Source organism: Martes martes (assembly GCF_963455335.1).
Source record: "Martes martes genome assembly, chromosome: 2".
NCBI lineage: Eukaryota > Metazoa > Chordata > Mammalia > Carnivora > Mustelidae > Martes > Martes martes.
In genome coordinates, this window is record NC_137889.1 from 94938485 (window position 1) to 94965406 (window position 26922).

A 26922-nucleotide genomic window follows, 5' to 3' on the forward strand; every position below is an offset into this window, starting at 1 on the left:
TTTATTATATTAGTTTTGGGAAACAATATATACATTTATATGTAAAAATAGAAAAGAGACTAAAGGACTTGCCTCAATTTTGAAACAATGGTTACCTATGGGAAATGTGGAAAAGATTGCTAATTGTCCTTAAATATCTATTGTCTTCTTTCTTAGTACTACAGCTCCTGAATTATAGCCAGACATAGACTGGCCATAGTATACATTTCCTGGCTAGTCTCCTGAGCTAGTGTGATCATGTGACTAAGTTCTAATCAATGAAAATTAATAGAAGTATAATATGAAGCTTCTGGAAAATGTTAAAGGAAAGATTCTTATTATTTCTGATCCTCTTCATCCCTCCTCTGACTAAAATGTCAATAGAATGGTTGGAGCTCAAACAACTGTCTTAAATCATGAATTGAAAGCTATACTGAGGAGAGCAGAGCAACAAGAGAAAACGAGTCTAATTCCTAATACTGGAAGCTTTATCAGCCTGGGTCTGGTAACTGTAGAACTTCTATGTTGGTGTTTCTCCCAGTGATATTGTGGGCATTTCTTCTACTTATAAGAAGAGAATAGGCAGGTTTTACATATTTTGACCCTTTCAAAACTAGAATGTATTTGTATCATTGCTTTTACAATTTCATGTTCAAATTTACTTTTCTTCTTAGTTTTGCTTTCTTATTTTTTGTTGATGGCAAACTTAATAGCCATTACTGTAGTGTATACATTTTTCTGTTATGTTTTGTTTTTCCATTGGGCCATCTTCCATGTTAAGCTAAATGGACTCATATGGTTAACTTATTTGACAAACTCACATATTTCACTGGAAATCTAAGCTAGAAAATTCTTTTTCCCACATTTTTAATAATTAAAACTTGGAAAATGTTTAACTTTGTAAGTAGTTTACAACAATACTCACTAACTGCTCATGTTTGAGACTTGCCAAGACATTCGTCTTCTTATGTGTCTATCGAGTCTGGGAGACATTTTTACAAACTATGCTATTATAAAACTTTTGGGAATTTTCGAGACTTCTATTCACTTTTTCAAGCAACATAAACATCTTTTTAAAGTTTCAGATGATATGACCAAATAAATATAACAACAGAGGAAAATTTAATACATCATTCTAAATTAAGAAAGTGTGTCTCCCATAAACCAGAAATTGACAGATTTCAGGAAAGCACAGTCCGAAGAAATTTTGGCTTTACAAGGTACCCTGAAAAAATTCTATTAATTGCCCTAATTTGGAAGAGTACACACTGCAGATAAGAGTAAACCATGAGCTCAACAGAAAGCATGACATCTGATTGTCCACTTGTTGTTAAGACTTAGTAGCACTACTGTTATCCCCTGCATGGCTTTTTGGTCTCCAGCAGGTAAGTTAGTACACATTCACATTGTGGTCCAGGGTTCCAAGCACAGCAAGAAAAAAGACACTCTCCATTGTGCACACCTTCCAAGGTTCTATTTGTATCACAATGCTTCTCTCCCACTGAGTGAAACATCACTGGCTAATTCCAGATTAAAAGGATAGGGAAGTAAACTTCACCACCTCAGGGGAAGAGCTGTATATAGTCACATTGCATGGGGGCTTGTATATGGAAATGAGAAGAATTTTGTAGTTGTTTTTTGTAGTTTACCATGCTGATCAGTTAAACTAATAACAGCAAGCAAAAGTGGAGGATTATAAATAGAAATACCTAACAGAACAGGTAAAGATAAATGAGTAAAACTGGATATAAGTACATACGCATAAACTGTGCTTGCATGCTGAGAGCTAAAGTAAATTAGAGATTTCGTGAGCTTTGTAAAGGGGCAGCTGCCTCTCAGATCCATGAAAATGTATTGCTACATATTCTAATTTTCACAAGAAACATAAGTTTGTATTCTGCTATAGAATCTTCTAATTTTTTAAAAAAAAATTTTATTTATTTGAGAAAGCCAGAGAGCCCATGAGTGGAGAGGAGGGGCAGAGGCAGAAACAGACTCCCCACTAAGTAGGCAGCCCAATGTGGGGCTCAATCCCAGGACCCTCAGATCGTGACCTAAGCCAAAGGCAGATGCTTACCGACTGAGCCACCCAGACACCCAAATCTGCTAATTTTGAATTGTAGCTGAATTATTTAAAAGTTCTTTTTATTCTGTAAAATTTATTTTATACACATGGCACAATTAATAAAGTTTACTTAAATAAATTTGTTTCCTGTAAATAGTGAAGGCTTATAGGCAAATTATAAAATATGACAATATATTAGGTACTCCCTAAAACTTTAAATTTCTATAGAAAACAAATAATATCTGAAAAATTACCTGTTCAAAATACAATGAAATTAAATGAATAACAGGATTTTAAAAAACTACAAAGATAAAATTTGAAATCACTTGGAAATTAAAAAGAGTGAACAAAAATAAAAAAGAACAAACTCTCCTGAACTATTTTTGGAGCAAAGAAGAAATAAAAACCAAAAATATAATCTATTTAGAAAATAAAAATAAAGAACTACAAGTAAATTGTTCCCAAAACTTTACTTAAATAAATGTTAGCTTTTAAACTCTACGTAATTATTATATTAAAATAAGGAACCATGCATCCAACTCAATAAATAAAATAATAAAATCTGATGAAAGCTATTCAAGTTTAAATTAAAATAAAGTAAAAATTCATACGTTAAAACTCATAAACTGATTAAAGGGAAAAATCTCAGTTTCTTGAAAAGACCTAAACAAAAATGAACTTCTGGAAATCTGGCTTAATAGAGTGGGATGCATGAATAGATAATATTAAGAAAGAGAAAGTGTTTACACCACAAGTATGAAAAATATTCACAAGTTTAAATAGATAATAAATATTATCTCTATAATAATTAATTTGAAAATCTCAAGAAATGAATCATTGTCAAAGAAAATATCCCATAGTTAAAATGACTCAAAAAAATACTTCTAATTGTATTTCAAATATGCCAAAAATGTATATTGTTTATAAATAAATTACTAAAGGTTATTACCTATTTTCTTCATTCCTTTCAGGAAAGAATAGGACAAATGATTAAAACATCTTATAAAAGTTATTCAATTACTTTTATAAAGCTAGAATATCCCCCAACAAAATCTAACAATGATACCGCACACAAAAAGTAAACAGTATCTGGGGTACCTGGGTGGCTCAGTTGGTTAAGTGCCAACTCTTGGTTTCAGCTCAGATTATGATCTCATGCATCGTGAGGTCAAGCCCTGCACTGAGCTCAGTGGGGAGTCTGTTTGAGGATTCTCTCCCTGTACCCCTCACCCCTGAGTGCATGCTATCTCTCTCACTCTCTCACCCTCAAATAAATAAATAAATCTTTTTAAAAAATCCAATATCACTTATGAATATGGATATATCCCCAAATCCTAAAATGTATCCTTTCAAATTTGACCCATCAGCATATTAAAATATAATCAAATGTTCTAAAATAAGATTTATTTCAGAAATAGAATAATTATTTAACATAATGAAACTGTATTACTCAAGTTTTAGATTATGAAGAAAAGGGTAAAATGCACATAATTATTATAAAAAATGACTAAAAGTAAATGTCATTTGATATCAAGTTGGGAAAGAGTACAGTAGCCACATGCATTTGAATCTTCCCATGCCTTACCTCCCAAATTATAAAATCACCTAGAGATACAAATAAAATCACATCTGACCACAGAAAATCTCACACAGAGATAATTACATTCTTCAAATTATCTATAAGTAGATGTACATATATTTGACATATATATGTCTATATATAATACAGGTATAGATATATAGATATAATCCTGACAGAGATAACACTGGAGTCCCAGCTGAGGTTGCAAGTCTGTGGGTGAGATGAGAGGAGACGAAACATGTAAATGAGCTCATATGAAAGAAGAAAGCAGAAAACATGCATGAAACAGAGCTGAAATTACCCTCAGAAATAAAAAGTTTAATACCAAGTGTTAATGCATGGAGCACAAACCTAGAACTTAGTAAGCCACAACACTGCCTCTGAGGAAGTGACTAAAAGGTAAGTAATACCCTCAGGGAAGCATTACTTCTGGAGGAGAAGGGAAAATAGAAAAGATGCTCCTCGGAGATGTTTTAATGAAGGTAAAGTAAGGGCAGTAAGTGAGGAAAATTAAGAATCCTGTCAAAACTAAACAGAAACAACACTTACCAACTCCCCCAAAAAACATACTCCAATTAAAGAAACCACATGTTAGTACAAACCACATGTTAGTACACTGACAGAAGGCAGTTCTATTGAACAAGGAACCTTGTCTACAAATTATCCAGAAATTGAAAAATAATTGGAGAAATTCCATTCAAAACTACTCTCAAAAGAAGAGAAAGTATGACTCATATATTTCAGTTTATCAAAGTTCTTCTCACATAGACAACTACAAGAAAAGATAAAATTGTGACATTAAACTCCAAATGAAATTAAATGTCTCAATCATTTGAAGTTCGTTTTTAAAGAAAAATAAGCAGAATCAGAAATTCAAAATTGAACCATTGAGACAGCCAAAATGACAAAGAAATGCAACAACCTCAGAGTATATATTGAAAAACAATGTAAAAGATGAAAATCATAAGACATAAATTACAATTTGCTCAAAGGAGAATAGATTAAATGACATTGAAGTAAAACACATAAAAGAAGAGATTGAAAATGAAATAAAGAACTAAAAAAGTTCAGAGTGATAGGATCAGAATTTTAAAAAAAGTAGGCAAAGAGGGTATACGTACATATTTGAAGTTTCTGAAGAAGAAAAACAACAAAATGAAACAATATTTAAAGGAATATTCTAAGGAAATTTTCCAGGAAAAAAAAGAAAGAAAGAAATTAATTTTAAATATACTTAGGGTTCATAGTAAAGCTGATCCAGGACAGTAGACTCTGAGATATATTTTAGGAACATTATTAGATACAAAAGACAAAGAAAAAATTTTCAAGGCAAAAGGACCAAATTATTTTAAATGGCAAAGAAATTAAACTACTCTCAGATTTCTCAGGAGCAACACACAAAGCAGGCCAATACCGGGGAAGCACTTCCATAAACTCAAAAAAGAAAGGGTAAACCAAGGATTTTATGTCCATCCATGCCCCCCTTCATGGCTATGGGAAAACAACAAAAACAACAACAGGACAGTTTTAAATATACAAGCACTAAGAGAAAAGTGGACACTTGAGCCTCTCCTGATGAAACTACTGGACTACAAGCTTCATTCAACCAAGAAATAATAGAAGACGAATAGGGACTTTTATGTTTAATTGTGGAATTGATACTAAGACAAGCTTAGAAATATGGGTTATGGACGCACAGGTGGCTGAGTCAGTTAAGCATCCACCTTTGGCTCAGGTCATGATCCCGGGGTCCTGAGATCCAACCCCGCCTCAGGCTCCTTGCTCACTGGGGAGCCTGCTTTTCCTTCTGCCTGCTGCTCCCCCTGCTTGTGCTCGCTTTCTCTGACAAATAAATAAATAAAATCTTTTAAAAAAAAAGAAAAAAGTAAAAAAAACATGGGTTAAATAATAATATGAAATCATCATAGGTTCTCAAAATGGAAAGATAGAATTAAATAATGGGAGGAAAGGGGGAAAGTAAGGGAGAAGTAGGATATCATTATTAATAATAACGAAGGCAATAAGTGAAATTCATAGGTTCCATTTAAAACTGAAAATTCAAAGAGTCAAAGGTTAAAGGGGAGAAAGTGAGAGTAAAGAAGCCATAAAATGTACAAATATGAAGCTAACCATTACAATGAAAGTACAAACCTTTTAAAACTAAACGAAGGAAAGTGACAGACACACCACATAGAAAAACACAGTAGATACAAAAAAATTCACACAACAATAAATAGCATGTATATAAATAAAAATAATAACAATAAACAAACAGACTTGCATATATATCAAACACAACATTCTGATAATATATCTTCTCAAGAACATATGAACATTGGCAAAAATCAATCACAGAAAAAAAAATACGATAAAAAAAGAACAAAGAAAGAAAACACCATTGAGTTCCATTCAGGGAATACATTACAAATAAATTTCTCTGATCAAAATACAACAAAACAAGAAAAAAGAAAAGGCTTTCCACCTGAAATAAAGGCTTCTATTAAATAACTCTTGGATGAAAGGAGAAATACAAACATGAATTACAGATCTTTCTTAAGAAAACATTACATATTCAAGTCTATAGAGAATATTTAAGAAGTGATCCATAGTCTTAAAAATCCACATCAATAAAGATGAAAGACCTTAAATAAAAATATTTAATTCCACCTCCAAAAGCTAGAACAAGTACAACAACTTTTAACAGAAGAATATATAAGGAAGATAATAATGGAAGTAAAAGCAGAAAGTGATAAACTAAATAACAGAAAAAATAGTAGATTGAATTAAACAGACAAACACCAAAATTACTCCTAAATATAGTCAGCCATAAGTTTAGTATAAGGCAATGTGGTAATTGCATCTTGTAAAGATGATTCAAGCTTCAATTTAATTTTCAAAAACTGTATTATTCATATCAACTTAGCAAACACTGATGTATTAGACTCTGTTTGAAAGAAGATGACCAGTTGTTTGAGGAATATGAAAATCGTATCTTGAGAAGAGTGATTGCATAAGCAAATTATTTTTAGTCTTAAAATAATATTTCCAATTGTGGAATAAAATAGTATTCTTCAAGTATTTGAAAGATTAAGTAGATCATTTCAGATTTACAATGTGATGTATGAATGACAACACAAAGACACCTAATAGAAGATATACAGAAAAACAGGTATCTGTTCATATATACACAAAGCTTTATATTAATTAGAATATTTCAAATGTAAATTGTTCACCTTGAAAAGATGCAACTCGACTTGTAATAACATTACACAAAATAATGTATGTGGAGCATGTAACATGGCACTAAATATATATAACTATTAAATAAATGTGTGACTATTAATATTATTAATATAATGTCCTTAGCATTATATTCAAGCATAAGTTAAATGATTACTTGTGAGTTATGATCATTTATTTCAGATTAAATTTAGAACCATATTTTGTAACCTAAGTTCATGTCTCTAAGTAAGATTCAGTTATTGTATGGCTTATTAGCCATGCCCCCTTATGATATACATCCATCTCCTTTTCATGATTTGAAGAGATGCACGTCTTTTATCTCCTTTCAAGGAAAATGTTGTGACTGTGTAATTAGAATAGTTTTGAAAAAAGTTATTTATATTCCAGTTTTAGTTCTAGTTCTTCAAAATTCAAATAATCACTTCTTCATTAAACATTTGACATATATTAATATTTTGTAAAATATTGGCCTACTGTAGTAGACTCTTGATTACCTCAGCTAGTGACAAATAGCATAAATATAAACATATTAATAAACCAAGAACCTTATTTTAATTATTGAGGTTATTATTCATTAAGCTATAAGTCTTTTATCGGTGCTATAAGGCTCAGTAAATTTTAATATTACCATTTTCTTTTCATTCTGTAAAAATCTCTCTCTGTCAGGAATGCTGAAAAAATAGAAGAAGAATTTATAAGAACTGAATAATGAGCATCCAGTGGGTGTTCCATCTTTATTTATTCATATATGAAGCAAATTTTTATTGATCATGAATCTATGCCAGGCTAATGTTGTGGATACCAGGAATATGTCAAATAAAAAAAAAAAGTCATAATCTTTACCTTCATGGAGCTTGCAGTCTCTTAGAAAAATCAGACATTGTTCAAAGAATCACACATATTTGTAAAATTACAACTGTCACAACTACTAGAGAAGTGAGGAATATAGGCCTCTGATAGTATACATAACAATTATTATTCTAATCAAAAGGGGTCATACATAGCTACCCTGAGGAAGTATTCATTGAGTCAATTTATGAAAATGAACAAGAATTTACTTGAAGAACTTTCAGGAAGGCCAATCCATTTGGTGGGAATAGCATGTACAAAGACTATGCATCAGGAAGAAGTGCTGGAAAGGAAAATGGCCCAGTGTGTAAATGTTGAGGGAGGTTGAGGATAGACTATCTAAGGATGTATAGGCTATGTTAAAGAGTTTAATCCTTTTCCTAAGAGCAGTACAATCCGTAGAAAACCTTTAAACTGTGACAGGTGATAGTATTAGACTTGCTCTCCAGAAAGATTACTTTGACTGCAATAAGAAGATTAAGAGAAGAAAAATGGTAGATTTCAGGTAGACTCCTAATGAGCCCATAAAAGCAATGGTGAGAGCTGGAAATAGCACAGAAGTGAATAGATATTAGGATTCCCAGGTGGTAGAATCAACAGTGACAGACAGGATAGGAAGCACAAGATGGGAAAATATACTGAGACCACCAAGATTTAAGACTTCTGTGAAAGGATATTCATTGAAGCAGGAGACACTGTTGGAGGACTGGTTAGAATCAAACACGTAAATCTGGTCTTGGCCATGTTAAATCTGAGGTATTTTTGAGACATATGATAGAAGTGTAGTTCATGGGGCACCTGGGTGGCTCAGTGTGTTAAAGCCTCTGCCTTAAGCTCAGGTCATGATCCCAGGGTCCTGGGATCGAGCCCCGCATCGGGCTCCCTGCTCAGCACGGAGCCTGCTTCCCTTCCCCCCTCTCTCTGCCTGCCTCTCTGCCTACTTGTGATCTCTGTCTGTCAAATAAGTAAATAAAATCCTTAAAAAAAAAAAAAAAAAGAAGTGTAGTTCATATATCAGTCTATATTCCAGAGCTCAGATCTGTATCTAGAAATACAAATTTATAAATCTCATGTATGAATGGGGACAATGGAAGTAATGGATATAAATGGAATTGCTTAGGCACAAGATCTCAAATGAGAAAAGTCTGTAAGGCCCAACTCCAGAACATTGCCAATGTGAACTTGAAAAAAAAGAACTGAAAAAGAAGCTTATATCATGTCATGAAATCCAAGGAAAAGAGTGTTTTTGATGGAGATAACAGTCATCACTGTCAAATATCAAGAAATCTAAACAGATGAGCACTAAGTTGTGTCCACTTGACTCAGCAATACAAAAGTTATGAAGTGCTGTGTCCATTGAATAATAGAATACTTAACAATATGGGTACAAGAGAATCTTCCCGGACTTACTAGGAGGTTTGGAAATAGAGACAAATCTTTAGAGAGAGTTGTGAAAAGGGGAAGAGGAAAGGGCAATCAGAATCAGAAGTTATGGAGAAGAGGACAGGCTTTTCTGTTTTCATTTTTGTTCTAATGTAAAGGAGTTACAGAATCTTTTCACAGGAAATTTACAGTTGACAGGATGATGTTTAATACATAAAAGACAGGAGATTAAATAATTGAAAGAGGGAATTTTATTGGTAAGTTTACTGATGGAGGGACAGTTTTGGGAAGGAAGACAGCTCATCCATTGTAAACAGAGTTTAAATAGATGGATTGGGTGTGGGATATAAGTTTAGAGATAGAAATAAGCCTGAATTTTAATCTGATCTCTTCTATGTCCCCTATAAAATAGCAGTGAAGGTCATCTTCCAAGAGTTGGGGCAGGGAGTACTGAGAAGATTAAAGGTTTCATGAGGGTAAGGATTTGAAAAGCAGAAACTGGACAAGTAAATAGAAATGTATGCATAAATAGACAGATAAATAAATGATAAGGAAGGAAATGAAAAAAGGAAGGAAGGAAGAAAGGGGGGAGGGGAGGGTGAAGGGACAGAGTGGGGAAAGAAGGAAAGAAGTATGGAAGGAAAGAAGGAAAGAAAGGGAGAGGGAAGGAAGAGGAAGGCAGGAAGGGGGAAGGAAGGCAGAAAGAAAGAAAGAAAGAAAGAAAGAAAGAAAGAAAGAAAGAAAGAAAGAAAGAAAGAAAGAAAGAAAGAAAGAAGAAAGGAAGAAAGGCAGTGAAGGAGGGAGGGAGGGCAGGAATGATCATTTGTTTCTGATTATTTTTGGTATTTTGGTAATGTTCAAGAAGTTTTTGGGCCATCTTTATGAATCTGTGGTTCTTGGCTTTTTTTTTTCCTGCTCCAGTAAAACTTCTTTCATACAAGTAAGGACTATCACATATTTATATCAAGCCAAATGATCTACTGTATTACTGATTTTGGAGAAGAGGGTGAGGTACTTCCTTAGGAAGATGTATCCAAATCTCAGAGATAGGAAAATGTGTGCATATATGTATGCTGTGTCTGTACATAAAAGTATTTGTATATTTACTTGTAATAAGTTATGTATATTTACATGTAATAAGGCCATTAAATAATTCCAATATACCCTCTAGAAGGAGACAGAGAATTTCTCCTTAAAAACAGGATAGCCAAGTGTTAAAAGTGGACCAGAATTTAGGAAGCTTTCCATAGGAAAATGATATATTTTAGCACATGCAATATAATCAGTTTCCTTTTCCAAAGAGAAAGCACACATTATTCCCTAGATGTCTTTTTTCCATTATAGAAATTCATTCATGATACTTATAAGTATCTATTAGTAGAATTAGTATATGAATATTCCAATTTACAATCATTTAAGTGTTAAACATTTAATTATTTATCAGCAAAATATTGATGAACATTTACAAGTATTCCATCAACTTGTCTGTAAGTCATTCTTTAGGGGAAATTTTCTGATTTTAATTCAGTCATAAAATGCTTTGGGTCACTAGTGCATCAATTACTAAATTACTGATCCATAGTACTATAATGTCCTGAAAAGTAAACACAACTTCTGAAAGCCTAATTGAATCTTGGAGAGATATTTATTCACCACTGAATTAAGATAAACAAGTCAACTCACAATAATCACACTAAACTTACATACATTCATTTCACAAATGGATAAAATGAAGTTCAGAAAAGACAGAACTAGAGAGATAAGGATCCAAGGTGGATTTTCAACCTGAAAAGACCTAATTCCTAATATCTAGCTACAGAAAATAAATACATGAGTTTGAAAGCAATAACAATTATTTCTCTGAAAGTTCATTTTAATGTAATTTTATTGAGTTTAATACCTCTCCATTAATAATTATAAACTCACAGTGTTTATACTAATATGGCCTTGTTGCAATGTAAATAGTGTAATTTTAAAAACCCACAAAATTTTAGACTCTTTTAAGGTAAAGATTGTCCTAAAACTAGTTATCTTAACCACCTACTATCTGGGTTACTTGGAAAACAAAGGAGTTTTTGCAGTGCATCAGTGGTTACGAGCACAGGTTTGGGAGTAAGAAAAACCAAGCTTTAGTACTGGATTATGTGCTTATTAGCCTAACTAAATGAGTTACTTAATTCTCGTAGTTTCCCCATCTATGAAGTGGAGGGGAAAACACATAATTCATGATGTATTGTAAGGATTAGATAGGAAAATTTATTTAACTACTTAGTGCTGGGCCTCACAGCAAATATATATGGGCTGACATATACGTATAAATGTAGTTATATACACACATACAAACACACATGAAGTTTAAATTTAGCTTAGAATAGCTTTGAGGCCATTATTACTTTAGAGACTAGATTTATTTGAACCGGTTTAGCTTTCCATTAGGTATGTTACTTTTCATGTTTTTGTGTTTTTGTTTTTGCTTGTTTGTTTTGGTCTCCAAAAAACAAAAAAACAAAAAAAACAGAAAAACAAAAAACCAGTTTCTATACTCCTTCATAAAACAATGCAAAGGAAAGAAAAATACTGACAAAATGTTCAACAAACAATTACTATTGTCTGTATTTATCTGGAAGGAGCTTCCCACAGCTTTAATCACAGCCATGGATCATTATTTCAAACCAAGTACGTCTTTTAGGTATTTAAATGCGTGTTCTCGTATCAAGGAATTGAAATGTAATCCATTTGTTCTGTGATCTCACTGCAATTCTGCTAAATGTTTCAAATAAGTAAAACAGCATGTATTGTAGTTTTGAGTGCTATCACCGAATCGAAAGAGATACAAATTAAAAAGAAGGGTTGTTACTCCAAGAAAAATTAGGTCTTCTTAATCTTTAATTTTTCATTAAAACATTTCTGAGGTTTATACAATAAAATTATGGTAGAGACTTCCAGCAAATGACATTATAGCTTCGAGCTATATGAAAGTTCTAACAAACTGTAATATATTTAGAGCTTAATAATATAAATTCTGGGGGTGCCTTGGTGGCTCAGTTGGTTATGCATCTGCCTTCAGCTCAGGTCATGACCCCAAGGTCCTGGGGTCATGCTTCTTGCTCAGTGGACAGCCTGCTTGTCCCTCTCCCTCTGCCTGCTGTTCCCCCTGTTTGTACTCTCTCTCTCTCTTTCTGTGTCAAATAAATAAATAAAATCTTTAAAAAGTATATATACTTCTAATGCAGAGAATATATATATATGTAGAGAGAGATAATATATATATATAATATATGTACACTTCTGATGCAAAGAAATCTAAACCAAGAGTAAAATGCTATGTTGAGGGAGTTTTTTAATTTACCTGCTTAATAATTTACATGTTAAGAACATAATTAAATATCTTGGGAGAATTTTCTCAGAAAGAATTCTTTAGCATACGTTTTGCCTTTGCTACTGTGCTAATGATGGCTTTGATAAAATGACCCAAGGAAAAAAGACAGTTTCCTTCAGGTATTATCTGTGTCTGAAATATTCTTCACTGATTTCACATGCACTCATAACATGAACAAGGTAATTTTTTCTGACTCTGGTAGGGCAAGATTTGCAGTGAGAAATGCAAAATTTACACAGAGTTTGCCTCTAAGAAATCTCTGCAGTGTTTTTCAGTTTATATAAAAAGACTAAAGAGATTGCCGGAGGCATCTGTTTTCTTTTCCTTAAGGCAGGCTCAAGCACCACAAATCAAATTGTTTTTCACATTGTTCATTTAATATTTTCTCTTTCAATTTCTCAGAGAGCCGACATAGGGATTTCTGCTTTAACCATCACCCCGGATCGTGAGAATGTGGTGGACTTTACAACACGCTATATGGACTACTCAGTGGGAGTACTACTTCGAAGGGCTGAAAAGACAGTGGACATGTTTGCCTGTCTTGCACCATTTGATCTGTCTCTATGGGCTTGCATCGCTGGTACTGTTCTTCTGGTGGGTCTTCTGGTCTATCTCCTGAATTGGCTTAATCCTCCACGATTACAAATGGGATCAATGACTTCTACTACTCTGTACAACTCCATGTGGTTTGTGTATGGATCCTTTGTACAGCAAGGTAAGGAGAAAAAATGCTTTTTAGTCTGAAAAAGGAATATGTTTCAAATGCCATGAATCAGTTAAGAATGTTCTGTATCTGACATCAATAAGTGTTCTAAAGGGTCTTCATAGCAATGCTCAGAAAAGAATATTTCCTACCCTTTCCTAGAGGATCTCAAACACAGCAGGTTGTCCACAAAAATGGTTCATTATCTTTTGATGTATGTTCAATTTCATCAACAAAGCCAAAAATGAATGTCAGAGGTAAGGTTAACAAGAAACTCAAGATCAGATTTCCCCTCCTCCTCCACTAATTTTTTTTTTCCTTTCTCTGACATTCTGAGAAATAGCCTTATTGGGATGAAATAGCTTACTACCAGAACAGACACTGTTTAATTATTTACATATGTAAGACATGTTGGGACTGGTTCTTTGTTCAAAGACATTATTTAATGTATTAAAAATATTCAGTGACAGTGAAAAACTTTGATTAATTTAAGATGCTGATAACAAATATTATCTTTCATCTCTTTTTTTAAGATTTTCTTTATTTATTTGACAGACAGAGATCACAAGTAGGCAGAGAGGCAGGCAGAGAGAGAGGAGGGGAAGCAGGCTCCCTGCTGAGTAGAGAGCCCAATGTGGGGCTCAATCCCAAGACCCTGGGATCATGACCTAAGCCAAAGGCAGAGGCTTTAACCCACTGAGCCACCCAGACACCCCTTATCTTTCATCTTAATAGTTAATTAATCTTTACCAATGATTTAACTTATAACTTCATTGCATTCTAAAGAATGTCTTTGTTTTGTTATTCAATATTTAATCTGCCCTATTCTTTAAAGTTGTCTAGTTAATTCTATGACTCTCACCATTTTAGAATAGAATAATACTTACTAAACTCCTTTTTTGATACTATTGTCATTACACAGAATGAAATAATAAAATACTTAGGGGATCGATAGTTTCTTACAAACCTATCACATATATTAAAGAGGAGAAACACGTGTCACAATGAAGATACATGACACTTTTGCATTAATATTTATAAATTTCAATAACATCTTTTTTATTCACACTTGCTATTAGATCTTTCATTAAACTTGAGTAATTGTTCTCAACTGCAAACTCCTGATTGAGACCACTGGTCCAGAGAGGGCCTAGGACAGAGCTCTAAGAAAAGGAATGGGTTAGAGGAGCTTTCAGTGGCGACTGATCAGGAGTAATGAGAAAGACCCAAGTATCTTGTATAGCATGTAGTGGTATACATACCAAATAAAGACAATATTTAAGGATAGCACGTTTGGCCAACTACATTAAACATTTCAAGAAATCAAGTAAAAGTAAGACTTGAAAGATACTTACTGGATTTAGCAATAAACTTGTTATTGGGAGTATTCCAGTGACTGTAGCTGCTGCATCACCAGATCCTCCAAAACCTACCGATTCTGTGGGTCAGAAGTTTAGACAAGACATAGAAAGGATGGTTTGTCTTTACTCAGTGATGTCTGAGGACTCAACTAGACAACTCAGAGTCTGAAAATGAACTAATCTGAAGGCTTGTCCATTTCAGTTACATGTCTGGTAACTGATGCTGGCTGAGGGCTGGTAGCTTCAGTTTTCTTATATGGTCTCTCTTCATGGAATAGTGTGGCCCTTCTCACAGAATGGTAGTTAATTTCTCCATAAAGAGCATTCCAGAAAGAGAAAAAAAAAAGAGTCAATGAAACAGAAAAAAATGTTACAGTTCAGGTTGGGGATCACAAACTTGTATGATGGTGTGAGTTCCCCTGGTAGGGAACATCCTGGTTGTGCCCGTCTCATGACTTTGTTATAAGAATTCAAAGAGGTAAAATTATGAAGTTCTTAGATAAAATAACTCATATAAGGGTCACATAATTGCTTACCAGATAAGTAAAAAATAAAAACAAATCAGACTCAGCTATGGATAGTTAGGCACATGGAAAAAGTATAACAAAGCAAATAATTTTAGATTATTGGCAAGATAATGGTTAAAATGGTAGCTCGTAGGGTACATGAAGCAATAAAAAAATAGAAAGACTAATAATGAGAATTCAAGAAGGGTAAGATGGGAGAGTAATAGAGTGGTAGTGGGAGAGAATAGAGTTCTTGAGGAGGTCAAAGAACAAAAGTGGAAATATCAGTGTGAAGGAGTTGGAAGTTTGTATTTATGGATTCCTGAAGTTAAGTGCTGGTGAGGGACTTCAAAGCTGATCAAGGAACTGAGAGCCCAGAGGATTAGATGAACCATCTGCAATGATAGCTCAGATTGGAGAGAAAGAAAATGAGCCAGGTGCCGAAGTCGACAATAAATGAGGAGAAAGAGCTAGGAGATGCTGATAGATATGAGCACTGTCTAAAAATAAATGTTGGTATAGTTAGATATAATTAACCTTTGTTTTCACCTTACTTCTTCCCAATCCACCCAATTTTCTGTACGTAGTTTTAATAACCACCAATATTCAGTTGACCACCAAATCTACATCACCCATTCTTTAATTTTTGTTTTATATATCCAACTGCTCACTAGACCACTCTCTGGATATAGCAAAAGCACCATGATTTCCAACATGCCAAACATTGAATTTATTTTACACTTTAAAGCTTTGTAGCTTCACATATTCTTTATTCCAGCTGATGCATTGCCAGCCACTCAGATACACAGGTTAGAATCTTTGAAAACAGTTTTGGTTTCGTCTTCCTTCTATCCCTTATATCCAACCATAATCAAGCCCTATGAGTTTTACCTTCTAAATATTTCTAGAAGTGGAAAGCTTGTCTCACCTAGAAAGATAAGCCTACACTGTTACCTAGACTAGGCCTACTTCATTTCTCATCTGAACTACAGGAATCTTGTTAACAGGTCTTTCTTTTTTCAGTTTTGTCCCCTGCAAACATATGTTCCGCATACTTGCATATATATTCAAGTTATTTCTATCAGGGAGAGCTAAACACATAATTCCCATTCTTTAAATATTTTCTTGGCTCCTCAATGCTCACAGTTTAAAAGTCTGAGTTATTTGGAACAGGAACAGTATTCTACCATTGGGCTCCTGTCCCGGGCTCAATTCTCATTTCTTACCACCCATGCCTCACATTTAATCGTTCATTTACTCCAAATGACTTTTGTCCTTGAACACAAGACTGTGTCATGACTCTTTGCCATTGCTTCTGTTCCTTTCAGTTCCGGAAATGCCTTTATTACTAACCTGCTTAATCTTTATTCTTACTCTTTGCTTTCATATGGTAACTTACTATGCAACCTCTATTTCTTGTTTTGAACTCACTTCTTTTAGGAAATATTTGCTGGGGTTAGGAACCATCTTCTAAACTTCTGAAGATATATTTATTATAACACTTATAAACTATTATGTAATTGCCTTTTCTTCATTTGTCTCCATCTGAGTCCTTTGAGCATAAAACAGTGTCTTATCTTTACAGTTCCTTTGCCTATAGCTCAGTGTCTTGTACATATTAAGTGCTTGATAAATACAAACTGATCAACTAAATGAATAAATATATATATTTTAATAAATATATATATATTATATTTATATTATATATATATTAAATATATATATATTTAATAAATATATATATTATATAATGTGTTCCCCAATGATCTAAATCCACTAAACCTAACAGGAAATTACTCAGAATGTCTCTACTGGTGTATTTTATTAATTAGATAAGATGAGGAACTTATAAATAAGGTATCCAATTTGCTGGACCTTTATTTCTTAGGATGTTGACATGCTTTCTGAACTCTGCCTCCAGGTAGCCAAACTAATTTTGGGGACACATCCAAGAGAAAAAGATAAGTAAAATTACCCATATGGTTAGCATGATTTTCTAGTTATGTAAACATGACACAGATATCAAAAGTTATAAATACGTTAAGCTTTTCCATCCCAACTGAGCCTTTAAATGAATTGTACAGCCTGTAGGTTGATTGTACATTAATACAAATTTCTAGTGATGGATAATGCGGAATTGCATATGGTTAACTACTTCATCTCTGAAATGTTGCCATTCTTCCTAACAATGAAAAGGGCAATTCGCTAAAAGACACAGAAAGCAACTTTACATTTTGATTAAAAATAAATTAAGAAAAAGCTCCTAAACTCTATGAAAAAAAGAATCAGTCAATGACAGTGTCCATGGACAGACAATGAAGTTAAAATTAGTGATAATTTTCAACAAAAATATAGTCTTTTTAAGAAGTACAGCTGTTATTCGGATTACAGTCTTTACTGAGTCACTAGATCAGATTGAATAGGGATAAAAAGCATTTCATGTATTATCTGAAAAAACATGTATTTCTGAAAAACAGTTTAGGGACAGCTAAAAGAAAATTGTTAAATATATGCCAGTTGTTTACTAATTCTGATTTTTAAAAAAAGTCTGTAACTTCAAAGCATTCTGGAAAAATAGCTCAGGGAATCCAACTGTGCAAAAGCAGTATGGCCCATTATAGAGATAAACTTAGTACATCTGTTTGGCTGAAACATTAAAGCTTGTGAATTAGATAGTTAAATGCATGAATGAGAGACCAATTTTATGCAAGTTTTGTTGTCATTTTATATCCTCCTTTATTCCCATGTCTACATGCATTTCTCTGCAATCAACATACTTAAACAACTAGGGTTTGATTTTTTGAAGATCCCTTATGTTTTGTTTATGTGCAGTGATTCTTAATATCATCTGGGCCTGGGGGTGGGAGGCCTCTATGACTTTTTCACACATATGGTTGAATACAATTTGTTTGCTGTTTACTTGCAAAAGGAAATTTCAGAGTTTGCCTCAGCTGCTTTTGTCTGATTGTAGAATGTACAAATATTTATAATCATGTAAAATATTTAAAGTTATTACATATGTTCATTTACCAGCAAGCATTTATTAAGTACCAGCTATATGGCAAGAATAGGAAGAAGAAAAGGAAAACAAGGAATAACTACATTTACTGGTTTACTTACTGTTTCTTGGGCATGCTGTATGTCATGCCCAACTTAGATGTTTTGAGTGTGGTCATAAATAAGAAAGATACAGTTCTTGCAGGCTTGGAACCATCTAAATGGGCCATAGCCAAATGGGACCAAAAAAAAACCCTTCCGATGAGAAGAGCAGACAGAATTATTGGAAAGAATCAGGAAAGATATTCCTTTGAAGCTTTCTTAAAGATCAAATAGCTCCACAGATGCCAGTGTTGAATAAAAAGGGGGCCTTTAGGAATAGTAGAAGATAACCTGATGGCTGCTGCTCAAGAGTTAACAGGAGAGGCATCGCGCAGTCTTTGAGATCCCAGGACAATTTTTGGAAGAAAATAAAGAGCTCTTTCCACTGCCAGATGGATTGCAGTGTTACAAGAATCACAACTTTCTCATTTCCACACACACAAAAAGGAATCAGACATTCTTCTCTATCAAACTAGGCAACTAAGGAGATTGTTGATGAGAGAGCATCTCTTTAAAACATTGCATAGGAGAATAACTCAAAAAGACATCCATTTTTATAGTGTAGATATCAAATATACGAAATTTATCAATGTCCTAGTCGCAAAACCCCAAAGGATTCAAATCTTGTAATGCAGTAGCTAAATCCATTCCTTTGTAATGTTATCTGATAGTTCACATTCAATTTGAATATAACAAAAATGATATTGGCTAACTCTTGTTTACTGACCCTAATGAACGCAGGGAAAATGAGAGTAATTCCCAGTGACAGGCTAACTGGACTACAGAGACAAATTTCCTTCTACTTTCTGTTCTTACAGATATTAAGTCAAAAAAAGTTCTCTTTAATTGTTATTTAGGTTCAAAAAACATCTCTGTTGTTGCTAATTATGATTGGCAGTCCTTAACAAAGGGAGCGCCAAGCATTCTGAGAACTGTCACATCCACTTGAGAATTTCCCCATGCTGATTTAGAACATGACAAGGTGCTCATTTTCTTTCATTTTATCACCAGAACTCACGACCAAAGGAAAAAAAAAAAAATAGTTGAGCTTTCACGTTCTCAGATACTATTCTAAGTCTGTCCTTATGAATGTGGGGAATGAGTAATTTGTGTGATAGAAAACAATGCGGGGATGCTAAGATGGGAATCCATTGGTTTACATTTCCAATGAACTGTAATGAGCTGCTAAGCAATGATTCCATGAATTATAAGTATGTAATATGCCCCTGAATTTCATTTATTTTAATACCAGCTCTTCATGATTTGAGCCGGAAAATCCTTTCTCATGCTAAACTGGGCTTTTGAAGAGTTGAAAGTCATCAAGGCATATGAGGCAAAAAAATCAGATTTCTGCTCATAATATGCTTACCGAGCAAGAACTGGTGAAAACATTTTCTCGACTACTTTGAACTCCTTAAGAATGCATACATAATTAAAAGTGTTATTTTAGTATTTAAGAAAACAAAGGAGTGGTTTCCCGAGAGCCATTAAAAAAAAAACCAACATTGAAAAGTGATTTTAAGATACTCTGAGTTGGGTTTTTATTCTTCCCCAAGTCCTATTAAAAAAAAAACAAAAACAGTTTTAAAAAATCTAAATTTAGGGGCTCCTGAGTGGCTCCGTCATTAACGTCTGCCTTTGGCTCAGGTCATGATCTCAGGGTCCTGGGGTGGAGCCCCACATCGGGCTCCCTGCTCAGCCAGAAACCAGATTCTCCTCTCACTAGCCCTGCTTGTGTTCCCTCTCTCGCTGTGTCTCTCTCTGTCAAATAAATAAATAAAATCTTTTAAAAAATCTAAATTTAAGTGATGGAAAAGGAGGCATCACGGGTCCTTTAAAATAGCATTGATATATCATGGTAGTACTCAGTACTTACAGTACAATGTTACAAAACCCCTCAGCTTAAGTAACAGGAATAGGGTCAGACATCACCCAAGATAAATTTATTCTAAAGATCATTTAGGATTGATCCAAGTTAAACTATTGGGATCAAAAGACTATAGGTGGTAATAGAGACCATCAGTTTAGAATATAAATTTGGAAATTCAATTTTTGTTTGACCTGAATCCATTTTTCTCCCTTCACCTATAAATACGTATTTAAAAGTTTAACAATGACGGTTGACCTAGCACTAAGATGCATACTCATAAGATAACTATAATCTCTGGCTTACAAAATTGATTAGTAATAAAGTCCTGTGATACTTTTGTTAAATACCCTTGAATGTGGCATAGACTTTAATTTTTCACAATTTTAAGGCAGAGAAATTACAATGTATAGTATAATATATAAATTCACATCACATATCTCATCATATATAATAGCGTCCCTTATTTGTAAGCTACATTTCTTGATGACAATCGTTCGTCTTTATATTAAGATTTAACAAAACACCGATGCATGACCCATATGTCCACGCCGTGGACACATAAAATTGCTCTTTGATTTGTGGCCATGACTAAAATTTATAGAGTCTCTTTATATTTACAGCTCTGTCTCTTTGACTCTAAATTAGCAATCCATTTGGGGCAGCTACGTAGTTTGTCCTGTCTGCTGCACTTGTTTCCTAGCACTTAATGTTTATATCCACGTACTTTATAGTACTTTAGCATGTACTTACAGAATTTCTTCTGCCTTTATGATTTCAAATTCTTTTTTCTCCAGCAAACATCTGTTTAGTTATTAAATAAGAATTATTTATCTAGTCATGAGGGTGAGGAGGACCGCATGGTGTCTGTCTACATGGAGCTTTCAACGTACAAGAGAAACAAACTGGTAAACACATAGCTCCATCACAGAATCATAATTATCATGTTGAGGAAACCATGAGTCAGGATGAGCTTAGAGTTTACAGACATGCTGCTATTTGACGCATTGTAATTAGGTCAAATACATACAAAGTCACGACCTATCAAAATGAGGAACACAGACTTGGAACCTATTTTTTACCTAGTGACAATGGAAGAAATGAATTGTCCAATCAACTCACTCTATCTTTGCTTTCTGATCTATAAAATAAAGTGCTAGATTATTTTAAAATTTTCTTTCAGCTCTAACATTGTAGAATTCTATCATCAATATCTAATTTAAGAACTATTTTCATATCTTTGTGTTTCTTTGAGATACAGCTCAGTTTTAAATCCTGTATCTACCATTACTAGCTATATGACATTGGACAAGTTGCTTAACCTCTAGGTGCCTCAGTTCCCTGAATAATAATTGCCTGCTTCATCAGGTGTTTGAAAAATTGATCCCTCATGGATATAAAACACTTAAAACTGTGTGCATGACAAAATAGGCACTCAACATTATAATTACCTCAACATTTTTGCAGGCCGCAGCAAGAGATAGAATCAACCACATTGTTTAAAACTTTATACACTCATAATTACCTCACAGAAAATAAGCTTTATTTTAAAGAAACATTGTAATTAGGCATAAGAAAATATATTAGGAAAACTAGTCTAGCTGATGAAAATGCTTATAGTAAAAACCATATACTAAAAAATTCAGAATAACTTTGTCATTCAGCTAGATGTGAAAAACTAAAAGCATTTTTTCCCATGTAAGTACATCATCATCACAAATATTGTGATAAACTGTGGCACAGCAGGGCCCAAGATGCAACAAATAATGAACTCAGACTGAATGGAATTACGTTTTGATTCAGGATGCTTCTAATTTATATAGTAAGTCCTTAAAAAGATTGAATAATTTTAGGCGATTAATCTATAAGGACTGTGTAAATATGTTTTATTTTTGGAATTATGTTTTGAAATCTGTAACTAAGGTAGAACAAAATTGAGTATGAACATCATATAGAAGGCTAATTTTCCTAAACTAATCAATGCTCACAAACGGCCATTGATGGCAGCTTAGAACCATTTGGATCCTTTCCAGAATTGAAATGATGATGATGATGATGGTACTTCAGTTTTTGCTTATTACACTCACAAGGCCAGTATTGAAACTTAGAATATTTAATAATTTTTGAAGCATAATTGGCATATATTACATTAGTTTCAAGTATACAACATAATGATTTGATATTTGTACATATTATGAAATGATCACCACAATGAATCTAATAAGCACATGTAGTTACAGAATTTTTTATGATGAGAACTTTTAAGATTTACTCACAGCAACTTTCAAATACGTAATGTGGTATTATTGACAGTAGTCACTATGCTGTACATTACATCCCTGTGACTTACTTATTTTATAACTGGAAGTTTGTACCTTTTGCTTCCTTTCACCCATTTGGCCTTCACTGCCTCTGGCAATCACCAATCTGTCCCCTGTGTCTGTGTGCTCAGTTTTTTTCATCTGTTTTGCTTTTTGGAGTCCACATGTAAGTGAGAGCATATGGTATTTGCCTTTCTCTGTCTGACTTATCTCACTTAGCATATGCCCTCAAGTTCTGTCCATGTTGTTGCAAATGGCAAGATTTCATTTTCTTCCATGACTGAATAATATTACGTGATATACACTGAAATATTATTCAGACTTGGAAAAGAATGAAAAAATTTATATGCATATATAACATGTATGACTATATATAACATATTTCTTCACTCATTCATCAATCTTAATGGACACTCAGGTTGCTTTTATTCTTTTGTTTTTGCTTTTGTTTTAAAATATTTTATTTATTTGACAGAAAGAGACACAGCGAGAGAGGGAACACAAGCAGAGAGAGTAGGACAGGGGAAGCAGGCTTCCTGCCAAGCAGGGAGCCTGATATGGGGCTCCATCCCAGGATCCTGGGATCACAACCTGAGCAGAAAGCAAATGCTTAATGACTGAGCCACCCAGGCGCCCCTTAGCTATTGTAAATAATGCTGCAAGGAGTAGGGGAATACAAATATCTTTCCAAGTTAGTGTTTTCATTTTCTTTGGTTAAATACCCAGAAGTGGAATTGCTGGAGTGTATGGTAATTTTGTTTTTAATTTTTTGAAGAAGGTCCATATTGTTTTCCAGAGCATCTGCCCCGGTTTGCATTCCTCCCAACAGTGCTCAAGGGTTCCCTCCCTCCACATCCTTGCTAGCACTTGTTAATTTTTGTCTTTTTTATTAAAAAGATAATAATAGCTATTCTAATAGGTGTGAGGCGATAGTTCATTGCGGTTTTAATTTGCATCTCCCTGATGATTAGTGATATTGAACATCATGTGTCTTCTTTGGAAAAATGTCTATTTGGATCCTTTGCCCAACTTTTACTCAGACTTTTTTTTTTTTTTTTTTTTTTTTTTGCTATTGAGTTGTATGAGTTTTTTATATATTTTGGATATTAGCCCCTTAGCAGATATATGATTTGCAGCTATGTTCTCCCACTTGATACATTGCCTTTTCATTTTGTTGGTGTTTTCCTTTGCTGTGCAGAAGCTTTTTAGTTCAACATAGTCCCACTTGTTTACTTTGACTTTTGTTGCCTTTGTTTTTGGTGTCAAATCCAAAAAAAAATCATTGCCAAGAGCAATGTCAAGAAGTTTACCACCTATGTTTTCTTCCAGGAGTTTTATGGATTCAGGTCTTACATTCAAGTCTTTAATCCATTTTGAGTTAATTTTTGTCTATGGTATAAGGTAATGGTCCAGTTTCATTCTTTTGCAATATCAATAACTATTTGGTTGTTTAATATATTGATAAAACTAAAAGCAATCTTATCTCTTATAAATAACTATAACCTATATTAAATATTATGCTAAAATTTTAAATTCATTGATGGAATTCCTTTAAACTTAAGAATTGCTAAACTGTAGTTTCATCATTAACATACATGCAATGTTTATATGTACTTTTGAAATACAATATAATGCACAGGAAAGTTATAAATAATATAGTTAAGTATATGTACCCTTTAGTTTATATTATTGCAGCACTGGAATATATAACATCAGATTTAAGGTTAATTTTAAGATGAAAACAATTTCCAAGTAACCAGTAAAATTTGTGACTTCCATCTGATAAAATCAAAGCACGTAATAGTATTGTGAGTTAAATTTGTAGGTTAAAGCAAAGAATATGCCATGTTAGTATTCACAAGGTTGATTCTAAATGAAACTGTCTTTGATATTATTTGATCAATATTACTAATCTAAAAATAAATTATATTATTAAAATTATTGAAAAAAAATAAAAGATATTTGGAGGCTTTTCCAAAAATTATTTTAATAGTTCCTGCTGAGAGAAGTTACTAAGTTCCTAAAGCAACAATCATTTGTGGCCTAAAATCGAATTTTTTGAGAAGTCTTTATTTTAAGCAGAGGTGATTGTGATATTTTTGGCTTTGAAATTTTGAGATATTATGATTTCACATAATTATCTACAAAGTCATGAGGAATTGTTGACAGTTTTCTCTTCTACCTTAGATCCTTTTCTATCTGATGGTCTCTCCTTTCCTTCTAAATATAAAGTAACTTTGCTATATCAGCAGGGCTGTGGCAAGCACTACATTTCTGTACTATTGCTATACTACTCTCAGAGTCAAGGCCACTTAGTCCTCAGTCCTCTGCCTTACATCACCACCCAAGGAGTACTATAATCCTCTAGAAATGCATTGCCTGGAGTGTGGCACTGCTTAATAAATCACTTCATCTTATTTATCTTTCTCTTGACATATATCTAGCAGCAGGAACCATTATGCTGTGACAATGTTAAGTTCTATTGACATTTTCTCTTAATTAACTACACCACTGGCCACCAACTTAATACTGGGAATAAACTTCCTTTATTTAATGTTATCTTGAACAAAGGAAGTCTTAAGTTTGTCATGTATTCATTGTCTTAACAGATATCAAAATATCTTTATTTTTTCAGACAAGCTTATTCTGCTGAGAAAATAAGAAAAATTTGTATGTAAAATTCATGTTGCACTATTTCTTAATTAGACAAATGATCAATTAAACAAGTGCATTTTTCCATTAGATATCTTAATGAATATATGAGAGCTCTATTATATACGCCTGAATTCCTCTGTGATACCACTTCCTCGATCAATGGACTTTTATGCACATTTTTATAAATTCGAAGAAACATTTCTTTTGGGGTTAAAACATGTTTTACATACTTTAAATCTAAATGTTTGGGGTCTAAATTATAAGTCACTTATTTATTCAACATTATTGAATGTCTACAATGTGACAGACACTCCTCAAGCTCCTGGAGATACCTTCCTGAGAAAAACAAAGATTCAGGCTTTTTTTTTTTTTTTAAAGATTTTACTTATTTATTTGACACAGAGAAAGAAATCACAAGTAGGCAGAGAGGCAGGGAGAGACAGAGGGGGAAGCAGGCTCCCTGCTGAGCAGAGAGCCCGATGCAGGGCTCGATCCCAGTACCCTGAGATCATGACCTGAGCCGAGGGCAGAGGCTTAAACCATTGAGCCACCCAGGTGCCCCAGATTCAGGCTTTTATGGAGCTGTTATTCTAGTGAAGAGAGGCAGGTAAAAAACAATAGGCTAAATACATACATACGTACATAAATAAGTAAATGACACAGTATATCAGAACTCAAATACTAAAAAAAAGTAGCTCAGAGGGAAGGGAATTTGAAGTATATATGGAAAGGTCACAATTTTCGATAGGTTCAGTAGGTTCATTTAAGTAAGCCTCTAAGCATTTGAGATTAGAGCAAGGATCTGGAGGATGGGAAGGAATGTGCTGTAGAGATATTGAGGCGGTGGGCAGGGGGGTCAGGTGTAGGGAATCACAAATACAATGACCTGCTCCAAGAGGCCAGAAGGACAGCTTAGCAGGAGGGGAGGTCAGAGACATCCCTAAACTTAGATGAGATTAGGCTGTATCATTTTCAGCTTTTACTTTGTAGTAACGAAGAGTCACTGGAGTGTTTTAAGTAGAGGAGTGGCAGGACAAACATTTAGATAAATTTAAAAAATGGTTTTAGAAGGCATTAACTGTTAAACTAGTCTCTGTTGTGTTCCCAAGTCCTCCAGCATAATTAGGGATTTAAGAACTGTTTCAAAAAATCATAGATTTGTATCTGAGTCATGACTATATTTCACAGGTGCATGAATGTTTGTCTATTTAGGCTGATATATATTGCTTACAGCATATGTCCATCCAATGAATCTTCCAAAAACCTTAACTCCAAGAGCCAGTCACACTCTTTTTTACTCTCCAGATCAAGTAATTGTGGTTATCCATTTCAGACAACATATCAACATTAAATGAAAAGGCACATATTACTCCCACCTTTATTTATGGTGACAGCTCCTGAAGAAAACCATTCTCTTGTGAGTAATCTTACCCAGTGTTCTTGGTAAAAAAGGACTAGAGCGAGGAGCAAGAGTAATGGCATTCTCAGTTTATTTCTTCCTTCTCAATCAACTTCCTGTATCTTTCTGAAAACAATAATTGTTATTTTACATAAATTATTTTAGCCTCTTATTTGGACTACATATATGTATTAGATCTAAGTATGTATCTATCTATAGATAGATAAAGATATTTAATATATAGAGGTAGTTGTAAATATCTATCCATATATAACTATGCCCATATCGAGATATGGAGAGAGAATTTTTTCCCTATACCAAAGTAAACTGCTAATAACAATTTGCATTCAGAGTAGAGTTAAATAATTCCCCTGTTCCTAAATCAGCAGTAGTAAACCTCTCTATAGAAAAATTTTTTCCCATAAAAGAATGTAATTGAAAATCTTTATTACTTTTATTTGCTTGAAATTTATATATACTTCTCCTTTATCCAAAAAGATTTTAAAATCTGCTAACATTCATAATAGTACT

General features: G+C 33.5%; 1 protein-coding gene across 3 annotated transcripts in view; it reads left to right on the forward strand.

Moving 5' to 3' along the window:
• The window catches only part of GRID2 (glutamate ionotropic receptor delta type subunit 2), a gene marked incomplete at both ends in the record, with an annotated part of 1466807 nt that overhangs the window by 1150688 nt on the left and 289197 nt on the right, over window positions 1–26922 (forward strand). For all 3 annotated transcript variants that reach the window (XM_080796960.1, XM_080796959.1, XM_080796961.1), the window contains one exon: window positions 12883–13195. In XM_080796960.1, the coding sequence (XP_080653086.1) occupies window positions 12883–13195 (313 nt within the window). The remainder of the gene's footprint in view (window positions 1–12882; window positions 13196–26922) is intronic.